General features: G+C 42.0%; 1 protein-coding gene across 8 annotated transcripts in view; it reads left to right on the forward strand.

The window, feature by feature from the left end:
• The window catches only part of GPRIN2 (G protein regulated inducer of neurite outgrowth 2), a 28,832-nt gene extending 17,404 nt beyond the window's left edge, over positions 1 to 11,428 (forward strand). For 5 of the 8 annotated variants that reach the window (XM_040072161.1, XM_058421524.1, XM_040072162.2 and 2 more), the window contains one exon: positions 7,205 to 11,428. In XM_040072161.1, the coding sequence (XP_039928095.1) occupies positions 7,221 to 8,987 (1,767 nt within the window). In that variant the 5' untranslated portion in view covers positions 7,205 to 7,220 and the 3' untranslated portion in view covers positions 8,988 to 11,428. Of the gene's footprint in view, positions 1 to 5,001; positions 5,091 to 5,454; positions 5,558 to 6,085; positions 6,246 to 7,204 lie in introns of those variants that run through there. The other 3 variants (XM_040072155.1, XM_058421523.1, XM_040072158.1) reach the window with 3 other exon arrangements.
• Positions 11,429 to 12,287: the final 859 nt, after the last annotated feature.

Here is a 12,287-nt window from a genome sequence, read left to right on the forward strand (position 1 = left end):
TGCTGTGAAGAGGAAAAGGCAGACTAGTGTCTGTCTCTCTGAAATAAATCTAAGTGTGGAAAAGCCACTGCATATTTTCTGCATTAAAGATGGATTCCTAAAGAAAAGAGCAAATATTTTGTCACAGGACTTCTGCAATATACCAGTGGATATCAGTAGCCATCAATTCTTAGCAGCATAATCCTGGCATCTGAATTAACAGTTTCATTTTTCTTCATTCTGTTCTGTTTAAGCCAGAAAAACAATTATATTAATATATCACTTCTTTAGATGTGCACTATTCAGTGTAAGCATGATTCTAAGTCAATGTTGCCTGCTGTCATTATATTTGATTTTTTTTAAGCCCCAGCTGGTGAAAACAGCTGATTACATGACCGTGTCATCATATCTAATTTGTAATTAAAGTTTTAAGTCTTCTAACTGAAGAGATGAGCTTTGAAGAAGTGAGGTGTCAAACAGTAAAAGCGAGCATCAAATATGACGGTACAAGATCTCATATTTTAGCTCTGTTGGGTGTATTGTAGGGTAGTTTGTGTGCTGCAGGGGATCTCCACATGGAGATATAGTGGGAGTAATATTTTGCTTATAAAATTCTTCTAAAGAAAGATGAAGTCCAAGAGATTTTTGAAGTTGTTTCTAGGGGAGATGATTAAATTAAAAAGGTGGCAAAGAAGCCACATATTGCAGTAATAAATCATGTGGTGGTGTCAGGACAATGTCCCAACACATGCCCCCCTTGTGACAGAACGCACCTCTCTCTGGTTTCCCAATAATTTGTTTACAGCAATGTGCATTGTCCTTCCTGGGAATTCAGCTGAAGGTGTCACCGAAATGGTCTCCTTTGGTTCATCCCTATCAGGCTCCTCTCTCATGGCACTTTCATTTTAGCCTTTTTCATGTTTAGAATCCCGAGCTGTCAGCTCTGCTTGGCTGGCTCAGACTGTGCCGGGGCTGCGGGCTGTCTACTGAAAGAGAACGCTGCCCTTCCTGCATGGCTCCTCTGTCACTGTGGCCACCGTGGCCCTGTGTTCCACGCTGAGGTGAATGCGTTGGCAAATGTTGGAGTCTGTCCGTTTCCTGATGTGGTAACTCGTTTGTTATCCCCTGCTGAGGCCGCGGGTTACAGGGGGCCGTGGCACCCTCACGGCTGGGGGAGGAGATCCCCGCTGTGGCCCTCGGGAAGGAGAGAGCCCAGGTTCATTAATCCACGAACGCTCCCCCATTATAGGGGACTCCTCACTCTCGGTCTGGTCACCCGTCACTGCAGGGGGACACCTGCCCAACGTGCCCAGCACAGGAGGGGGAGAAGACAAAAGGCTTCTAGGAAAAGCCAAAGCGGGAATCGGCAGAAACTAACGGGGCTGCGACCAGCGGCTTTGTGAGGCATCAGGCACGAGGCCTCTGCTCTGGCCGTGCTGGGCGCTGAGGGTCACGGCTCTCGTGCGTTCCCCCTGTCGGGTGTTCTCCCCTTTCCCCCGAGAATGATGGAATGATGGTCCCAGTGACACGGCCCCACTGGCCCCAGGGCTTCTCGCGGGGCTGAACTGGAAAACGGCCCCGCTCCCCTGCACAGCAAGTGTGCGCTCGTCTCTAGCGGCTGGCTGTGGGTGTCCGCAGTGCCCAGGCTGGGCTGTCCTGTAGATCCGGCTGATACTTGGAAATACTTAGGATGATGGAAAATATTTAGAAAAGGGCATTAGCAGATTGAGCTGAACAAGGCATAGTTTGTTTATAATGCTATTCCGAAATGGAAAGCCTACAGAAAGATGATGGATTAAAGGTTAAGTGATTGGGGTCTCAACCTGAGTCTTTATTAATCTAGTTGACAGAATTTACAGAAATTATTTTTGTATTGACAGAATTTAGAGAATTTTTTTTATATTCCCTGACAAGTGATACCTTTTCTCCTACTATAAATCCTCTATTTTTCCTTTCACTTACACCTCACCAAAATAAAATAACAATTAAAAACAGCAACAACAAAACTCTTAATCCCAGACACTTGAATCTCTAAGCTTTTTACCGTGGTTAATCCTGTTTTGCCAATGCCTTTCAATTGGTTTGACTCCCCCCTGCCCCCCGCACAATTTAAATGTTAGTGATTACTGTTAATGAACTATTTCCTTCAGCAGTAGTAGTGGTTAGGGAGAGGCCATCAGATCTCATAATGCTATCATGCCAATCTTTGTCTAAAGCAAAACAGATCTTTCTTATCTTCTGCAAGTAGTTCTCCATCTGGCCAAGCAAGGACAACTTTTAGACATAAGCACACTCTTTTTTTTTTTTTTTTAAATGGTATGAGTTTCTTTAAAATTAGTACAGCTCTAAAATAAATGAATGTCATATTAGATGATGTTCCTTTTTACATAGTTTTACCACATTAACACATATCTTAGAAGTGTAGTCATGGATTGCAGTAAGGAAGCCACATTGTTTAAAAATAGCGGGCCTGAAGAGAAGGCAGTGTGACTATACTGAATTGCTTCTGGTACCTGAGGGGGTTTGGTTGTTTGGGCAGAAATGCAGGTTTTCCTCTGTGCTGCCTTGTGCCCCAGGCAGGGGTCAGGGGTCAGCAGTGTTTATGGCTAAGTGACTGCTGCCCCTGAGGATGTAATTGAAGTTCCATCGTTTTAGCCATAAACTGCTCTTAACTTTCAAATTTATAACCATGGTGTTCGTAATAAGATTAAATAAAGTTAAGAATCTCTGTCTAGCAGCCTTCTATTCAAGTAAATTTCTTAAGTTAATTAAAATGACAGTGTTCTGCTTGTATAAAAGATAATTGTGTATGTCTTGGAGTTTGGTGTTGTTGCAGAAATTCTGTGTTTGCCTTGCGGAGCTGATTATTGCTCAGCAGGACCAGAATGATGCAAATGGAGAAGCAAATTCAGGACAAAGACCTTGCAATCCCCTAACTCTTCTCAGAAGGTGTCTTCTCTGAAAGGGCTAGTGCCATGGAGGGTGCTGGTCAGCATCCAGAAATAACAGTCATCATCTGAAAATGTTGGTATGGATCAGATTGCTTAGCTTTTCTGAATTCCACGTTTGCATATTAGTGCTCTCACCCCTGGAACTGGCTTTGATTTTATAACTTATTTTGCAGTCAGATGCTGGTTTTGAAAGCATAAAATTAAGAAAAAAATGGGGTTTTTGTATGATCAGCCAAGTAAAGATGGATGAAACAGCTGTAGTCATTATTACAAATCTTCTTGACTTGTGGGTTGACCATCAGAGTTATATAAAAAAAAACCCCACCAAAACTGTGGTAGATTTAGAGAGGTCTCTGGCACTGCATGCATGTTTCTAGTAAATAGTATTAAACTTCTCTGACTCTTCCCAAATTCTGCAACTAACTTGTGTTTTTCAATGTGTCAGGTGATTCTCAGAGCCTCACTGTCTCTTAACTAACTATACTAACAAAGTACTAAATGGGAGTTCCTTAAAAAAGAGGGAAAAGGACTTTTTATGTGAGCAGATAGGACAAGGGGGAACAGTTTCAAACTAAGAGATGAGAGTGTTGTCAAAATTTCAGTTGAAGTACACGTGTGGAATACAAAAATACCAAAGGATTTTAGCATCATAGTTAATTTACAGGGAATATCTTTCAATTGATTACATACATTATATTTAATATTTTGAGAGTAAATTTACTGGTGCATTAAATAGGTCAAAACTTTAATCATAAGTCATGGCAAAATACACATTTGTTGCTTTAAAGTAGTTCAGTGGAATTAGTGAAAGCAGCCTAGATCCCCTCATAAGCTATCTGAAGCTAAGCCAAAAATAGTGGATGTTAATTCCATTTCTAACCTAATCCTTTCTCTGCTTGTCTAATAATTTTCTATATATTCATAGCATAGTATCTGCCTCAAAAATTCATACTTCCTTATTTGTGTATTCAGGTGGGAATTTCCTTTGAAATTTCAAATCAAAATCTTTCAGACAGACCCAAAACTTAAAGTAGATATTTTAAAGTAAAATTCCTTTCCTATAAACCATATTTTTACATTTTGAAAATGAAAGTTAAGCCAATCTGCTCTGCCCAGCAGGCACACAGAAAGTTGGTTTGGGTGCCTACGAACACACAAAATCATTGTGTATCCATGTTTTATGTGGATAATCCACTCCTGATTAGCTGATTCACAAAATTCAAAGGTGTTGCGTGGCTGTGCCACTGAGGAGGTTCCACGTTTTGGGGTTGGATTTTGAAAAATTTGGCACCTCACTGTCCGTACGTGACCCAGCCCCTCGCTGGCAGCGGTGTCGGTGTGGGAAGGACCCTCCAGGCCCTTGTGCTTCCCAGCCTTTCCCAGGAGCCGTGGGAGCACACCGGGCTCAGTGGGAGGTGTGGTGGAGTTGGGCATCCCCTCAGTGTGAAATGCAGAGTTTGGGAGGGCCCAAGGCCATGGGAGGATCGTTACAATTCCACTGGCGTGGGACACTGGTGTGTCTGATGTTCAGATGCTGTTGGGAGTGGCTGGTGAGAATATTCTACATGTCCATGTGTAGTGTATGTCACATCGGCCCGTGTTTGGTCATGATTTCACCTGCAGTGGGGCACAAGTAAATTTCTTCAGTTTTCTTTGGAAGTTTCCTTGCCAGCATCACCCTGGATGTTGCTTTCAGTGATGTCACTATATTTGGTCTGTTTCATCCATCTGAATGTGTTGTGTGTGAGGTGACAAATCAGTTTCAAATGCATCACTTCCTTCAGGTACAGAGGCTTCTGCAGCAATGCCCTTTGCTACATAAGGAAAGCAAATGGAGACGTTGGTTTCTGTGTACCTATACGTATTTAAACTTTGTAAGAGAGCCCTTCAAACTTCCCACAGCCTTGGATCATTTGTAACAGGATATGTTTGAGGCTTCCTTTCACCTAAGTCTCAATATTTGTGTCTGAAGATTTCTATTAGTAACTGTTGTTTCACCCAGGTGTGTGTGTGAGAGCCTTTGCAGGTGTTATGTTTTAAGGAGATTAAATGTAAGGTTTTCACCTTGTAGGCAGCTATTGCTCTGGTGTTTAATCCTCTTGACTCCTTTGAACCCTGTGTGGCAGACCATACTCACGTGCTGAAGCGGCTGCAGGAGAGGTAACACGTATGGAGGATGGGAAATCACCTTTTTTCTGCATACGGTCCAAACTGGGGCTAACCCTGTGCTAGAGGGTGTTGCTGCTGGTCACAAGTCCCTGCTGCACAACTCACAATCAGAATTTTTGTAGGAATGGAATTGCAAATATTACTATTTTTTAATGTTGTCATTTTCAATTTAATTTTGTTACGGAAGACAGCCAACACAAGTGGATTTCAGGTGATGGGAAAATCGCAACATGCTAGCCTGCCAAAGTTAACAATGGAAATGGAATTACGAGCACTGATAGCTCCTGGATCAGCTGTTGAGCTCTTGGTTGGCAGAGGGAGCAAAAGGCATGTTCTTATCAGTTACCTTGGTTCATGACTCTTGAAGCCTGTAAATATCACATTAAAAGGATCACATATGAGAAGCTTCTCACTGAGAGGGTTGAATGTGAGCCCTTGCAGCCACTGTGTCCTTGATGGTAAGAGTGAACTTCCCTGTTACATTTGCAGAGTGCATTTGGTCACTATGTGTATGTACTTTTCCTGTTCCACACATTCATTTCTATTTTAGTGATATAGTGCACAAGAAATTGTGCAGGTTTCTGTTAGAGACCTGCTAAGGAGGCAGAGTGCATAGAGTGTATCTGTCCAAAATGAGAAATTCTGGCTTTCACTCTCCACATCTGCACAACAAAATATCCAGTAGTACTTGGTCTGGAGGCAATGCACAAATACTCTGTATCTTTGTGCTCAACATAGTGAGTTCTTGTAGAAAAGACATATATGTATATGAGTGGGTAGATACAGATAAATGAGCATATTAAAATAACTTTAGTTGTACAAATGTTGCAACACCTCTGTGACACCAAGGCAATATGTGGAGTCAGTCAGTGGAATATCTGATTCTGTCAGCAAAAATGGATCGCTGAATCTGGTGAGATTCAAAATCTTCAATCATGACTTCCCTTAGATGTGAAACTGCTAACATAAATGTTAATAACATACAGGCTACTGCACCAACTGGTAGAAACAAGGGTTTTCTAAAAATAGGAATGACTGAATGCACGATAGAAAAAGACAGAAGAACTGCAAGACCTTGGCTAAAGATTTTCTTGTTCCGTTTTTACCCGACCTCTGGTGCCAGCATGAACTTGTGGATTTGCAGAGGTAAGCAGCCCAAGAGTCCAGAGCATGCACTCTTACCAGAGGCAGTGTGAGGTGCAGATTCTCCTTACAGAGAGAGGGGAATTTCACCTCCAGCCTTTCACTGGATCTGTCTTTGCAGCCACCTCCTGTGGTGTCGGAGGTGAGCACAAGCTGGAGTGCTGCCCAGCATTATTTGTTCTGGGAACACTGGCAGTGACCCCACACTGGCCTGGCAGAGGTCATTTCCTTTGTGCTTTGTGTCATCTCTGTCACTAGCGGTCAAACAGCTTTGTCCATACCTACTGTAAACTTGTGTGAGCTCAGGGAAAACAGTGGACTAAAACAGTGATCTTGTAACATGAAATATCAAGAAGCTTGTTAGGAAAGGTATGGGGAAAAGGGAGAATTTGTGCAGTTGTTGCAGCTTTGAGTTTTAAAAGCTCCATCAGTGACTGGATAAATTCTGAAATGACGATGTCAAGAGACTAAAAATGAAACTTTTTTTGTCTTGACAATACATAATTGTATTGCCAATAATACCATCGGCTTAATGACCACTGTGGTGAAAAGCTATCTAGTTTGTAAATACTTCTGTCTTTGCTTAAGTTACATGACATTTCTGGATGTCCCAAAAATGGCTCCAGTGAATCTGGGGAGATGATACGTGGTAATGTTGAGATAGTTATTGTAAAAAGGTAGAAACCAAGGAGTTGTTTTTCCTTTTGTGTTTTATGAATTGGAAAAAACCTCACCAGAATTTAAAAACATCCCAGATCTAGTTAAGGGGAAAACTCTTTGAGGAAGGTGAAAATGGAAACTGACTGGTCTGAGTATACTTAGACGAGAGTACTGTGCATTTTAAAAAATACTTGTGAACTGTGAAAGGCAAGAAGGCCAAGCAGAAGGTCAGTAGATATAGTTTCCAGTACATTTGTTTCCTACTTAAATTGCTTCTTTTTCTTTTCCACCTTTTCTTGCAGATCTCTCTTTTTTGCCATGTCATCCGACAGCCACCAGCTCCACACCCATTCCTACCAGGACTCACAAAGTTCTTGTCACAGTCTCCTGAATGTCAACAGTCACCCCCTGTCCAAGAGCTCCTCAAATCTGGCCTGTATTGGGCACTCAAGGAGTTTAGAGGAAAAGCAAAACAAACAGGAGCTGAAGAAAAGCCACAGTAGTACCATCTGCCATATCCTGGAAAACAGGAGTGATGCAAGGAGCGTGCAGAGTTCTGGATGGTCCTCCTCGCAGCCTGGGACGATGGGACTTGGATCAGAAGTCCAAACCATAAATGACCGGTCAGCCAATGACCATTCAGAGGGCAGAACTAAGAATACAAACCATGTTCTTGTCACTGAACAGTCCTCAGCATCCTGGGGAGTGGGGGACACTAAGATGCGTGTACAGAGCAGCACTGTGGAGAATGTTTCTTCAGCCTGCTTTGTTCACCAGCAAGGCATGTATAAAATGGAAGAATCAGGAGCTGCCCTTCAGAGAAGCCACTCAGACCTAACCTGCAGCTGCAAACAGCAGACTTATGTCACTCACGTAGAAACCAGTGCTACTCACTCCAGCCTAAGCTCTTCTGGCTGCAGGCATGATCCACCAGTGGCTAGGATGTCTTCCCAAACTCAGAGATATGGATCAGAAACAAATGAAAATACAGCTCACTATCAAAACCTTGTGGCTCATCTTCCTAGAGACCAACAAGTACCCACAAATACCTTTGACAGTGGCAGTATTCCACGTAACACTACTGTTTACACAGATCCTGGCACGTTTCACGTTGCTGTTCTAGGACCCCATGTGCCTGGAAATAGTTTCCCAAACAGGACAATGTTCAGTCAAGCCCCTGGGGTTATTCATGGTGGTCTAGCTTACGGTAATATTCCAAACTCCGCGTACTCCCCCATGGTGATGACGGTTCACAACAACTCTGCGGGGCCCTGCAGTCTCAGGCAGGATGCCTTGAAGGCAGACGCCACCATCCCGGCCTATTGCCACTCCTTGCCCATCCCATCCATCCAGCTCATCCCGCAGTTGCTGTGCTCTGTCAGCGAGACAGAAAAAGAGCAGGCAGCCCCTGGCTACTTCCATTCCTTTTCTGCTTCAGACATTCTGACATATCCTAAGCTGGTGTCTTCAGTAAGTGAATCGGGCCTGGATGCCAAGAAAATCCTGAAGTGTTGCAACGTTCCTGGAGAACAACTGCAACCTGCTCAGCAGGAGAGAGCTCCTCCAGAAGCCAAGGCTGCTCGTGTTGCCCTGAGCAGCCAGCAAGATGCAGACGTGGTAGTGACAACCAAGGATATGTGGACTATGACCTCTATGAATGACATAAGCAAAGGCCTGAAACCAGCTCTGGAGCGGAGAGATGCCGAGGTACAAACTCTTCCAACCATGGAATGCAAATCGGTGTCAACAAGCCCAGCAGCTGCAGCAGAAGGTCACTCACATGTGTTCCCAGAGGTGAACCTGGAGGCCTCCAAATCTCCAGTTCGTGAAGTGCGATGGGATGATGAAGGAATGACATGGGAAGTGTATGGGGCATCTGTGGATCCAGAAGTCCTCGGGGTAGCCATTCAAAAACATCTCGAGTTTCAAATAGAACAGTTCCAGACAGAGCCTGCTGCGGCAGCTGAGAAAAGTAATGAGGAGCCACCGCCTGGAAAACCTGGGAAAAAAAAGCCTTTCAGAACAATGATGCATTCCCTGAGATATCCAAGCTGTTGTGCTCGCTCCAGTACTGCAGTGGAGTGAGCCTGCCTGGAGGGTGTAGGATAGCTGTGCTGTTTTTAAGCTGTACATAAATGCTGACTCTTAAGTGGTAACACAGTGTGTGTGGACAGCCCACATCAGGATGAGTGGGAAAAGTTCAGTGATCATCAAATATACATTAAAGCAAGGAAAAGTCCATGGCTGGACCATATAACAGAGGACACAAGATTATACTTAAATAATGCCATCCAAATGCTCTTGACTGTATTTAATGTAGCACTCTTTTCTTCTGTGTTAGTTTTAAACTGTATTGTAAGGAATGGAACTTCTTTTTTAATGATACATCTTTTTGAAATAATGGGGTTTTTTTCTGTACTTTAATAACTTAGGGTTAGAAAACAACGTTTAAAAATTCTGCTTCAATCAAAGTTATTAGCTTTCAATCACGTTCCCTTACATTGTTTTGGCAGCTGTTTTGCTGTTAATTTAATAATCCTGACTATAAGCCCACTTTAACTGTAGACAAAATAACAAACTAGAGTAATGTTCTGTGACAAAGAATTGTAACTTTTTTCTACATAACTGTGAAGTAATTTCAGTGTTGCTAGTCTGAACTCTTCCCTTAGCAAGCTCACGTACTGCTGGAGGACACTATCATCTTTCCAGTTAGTTTGTAGTTACGATGAATTACACTCTAAATATCCAGAAGTGATGTTTACCAGGTGATTGACACAAATGTACAGTATTACCAAAGATGACTGATGTAACGTGGATTACTTACTGAATGCTTGTTTTAGAGACCTGAAATGGCAGCTGTTCAGATTAGTCTGTGGCACCACCATACCCTACCACTCACGAGCAGCTTTGGTTTGCTTATATTAAAAGAAATTTCCAGTGAGTTCTTTTTATGTGCATCTATCCTGAGCAGTGGATGTTTGGCTCTTGCATAAGCCACAGGGGACAGTTTGCACGTAACCTTTGCCTGTCTCGTGTTCCCTCTCTGGTCTGACGTCAGGCGTCTGCTGCAAGTGACACCTTGTGTCTTCCCCAAAGGACAGTCCTAAGGTTATTTTGAGTGCCTTGGTCATTTGGGCAGCTTAAAGATTTATTTTCTTCTAAAAACAACTTCGCAAACAAGTTTTCAGTGAGAAACCTGTTATGATAGTGAAATGCACCATAGTGCAGGGCCTGTTTGAAGTGAAAGGTTTCTCAAGGAAGCTGAGAATACTATTTCCAGTGTCATATGTGCCTTTGGTGAATGCCTAAGGTTCTTCAGAAAGAGATGTGCAATGTTTTGGGTTTGTTGTTTTTTTTTTTTTTTTTTTTTTTTTAATGAGAGGGAAGAGAAACATTCATTTCTGACTCAAAGGTAAATTTGCAGTGTCCGAGAACTTACTGCTGTGGAATTACCCACTCTTGCTTTAAATATGCGTGCTTGTGCTTTGTTGGTTTGGTTTTTGTTCCAGTAAGTTAGCAGACCGTTGCCACAATGTTCACCTGACATTTGCATATCAAGAGGAACCCCTGGTGATTAGGACAGCTTTAAACATCCTTAAATGTAGGACCTCCTAGCTGGAATGTCCTGTGATGCATTAATTTAATCATGTAGAGTAATTTAAGATCAAACTTTCACTCCAGGGCAAAGTGGGATTTAACAGAGCTGGCTCCTGTGAAATTCACTTTGTTTCAGGAGGCTTCATTCAGACCCTGGGACTTTGGCCTCAAAGAAGTCTGAGCTCAAAATGACTTTTATACAAACCAAGTGTGAAACCACTGGAATATAATGCCTTACTCAGGATGACTCAATAGCTGTGAGCATCTAAGTTCTGATAATGATTCTGGATGTTAAAATTCCTTTTATTGAAGCTTTAATAGGAGTAAGGGAGTAACTAAATAAAATTACTCTCCTGTTATTTAGAGTTTATCTAAGCAGTTTCTATGTGAGCTTATTGTCCAGAATATTGAACATTGATTTTTTTTCCTTTCTTCAAACATTACACTTTGAGAATTTTAAGTACTATAGCAGTCTGAAGCCTTGTGCTGTCTTAGCTTGTCCTTGGCTGTGCAGAATTGAAGATTTGAAGAATCAAACTAAAGCTTTAAAGCAGCAAGAGCACCTTCCTCCCATGGCCATTGTAATCCATACTTTATTTGACATGTGGAAAATATGTATTCTCCTTCCCACCCCTGCCATTCCAAGCACCTCTCCAAAATAATGCCCCCAGGATGCTGTAGGAAGATGATATAATAAAACCAGTATTAAACTGGTCAGAAAGAGAGAGTTTGCAGAAGGGACTGGAATAATACAGCAAAGTCCCTGGAATTCTTTGGCTGTTGTGCTACAAAACCTGGAAGCATTCTTGTATTTCACACAATTCTGGTGTCAATTACTTATGGTTTATACATTGGTGTGACTTGCTACTACAGTCCTAAACATTGATTATCATTCCTGGATAAGAAAAATAAATTACAATAAAGGCAAAGGATACCAATGATTTGCAAGTTCAGAAAAACAGATGCTCACTCATTATGGGCATTCTGAATCTTCATGTTATTAATTAGGATTGCTGTTATTTACAAAAAATAATGTTTATGTTTGAGGACTTCCTACACTTTTGGAAATATTTAAAGTACAAGAATATAATGGAAATCTGAGAAAAAACCCAACAACAAACATTCATTTGAATATTAGCTATAGGGATAAAACAAGTTTTTACTTATACAATCAAAGTCTCAGAAAAAGGGCTAGTTGGATTAATTTTGCATTTGGTTCAATTTTTTAAAAAAATCAAATACAACCATTTTGTTTATTAAGTATTCTCTGTTGAAGTGTTACTCTTGTAAATGTGAGAACTCTGTTTTTTAATATTTTCTAACTTAAGAAAATCAAATCCATTACATTCTACTCTTAAATATAAATAAAGTAGCAGGAAAACTCACACTAGGACTTACAACTGAGTGGGTCAATGCTGAACACAGCTTGTCAAGCTAGGGTGAAATCAGGGTGTGTTATTTTCTTAAGCCCATTTGAAAACCAGTTTGTATTGCATCATGCTGCCTCTGCTCCCCAGCCTGAATGCTCAGGTAGGAGTTCCAGCTGAGCACACTGGGGCTGCCTTTCCCAGGAATTCTCAGGGAGGGATGCACTGGCACACTGGGTGCTGAACCCTTTTGTCTCAGCGTGCCTTCCTTACCTTAACATGTGGGAACAGCCTCAGTTAATGCAGTATTTTGGATGTGTTTTGTTGTCCCTAGGCACTAACTAATGTCTCTAGAAGGATTTCATTGTACATTGATACTTGATGAGATTGATAACGGGCTGAGATGCTTAGCTCAGTGGCT

Source organism: Hirundo rustica, chromosome 8 (genome assembly GCF_015227805.2).
Source record: "Hirundo rustica isolate bHirRus1 chromosome 8, bHirRus1.pri.v3, whole genome shotgun sequence".
NCBI lineage: Eukaryota > Metazoa > Chordata > Aves > Passeriformes > Hirundinidae > Hirundo > Hirundo rustica.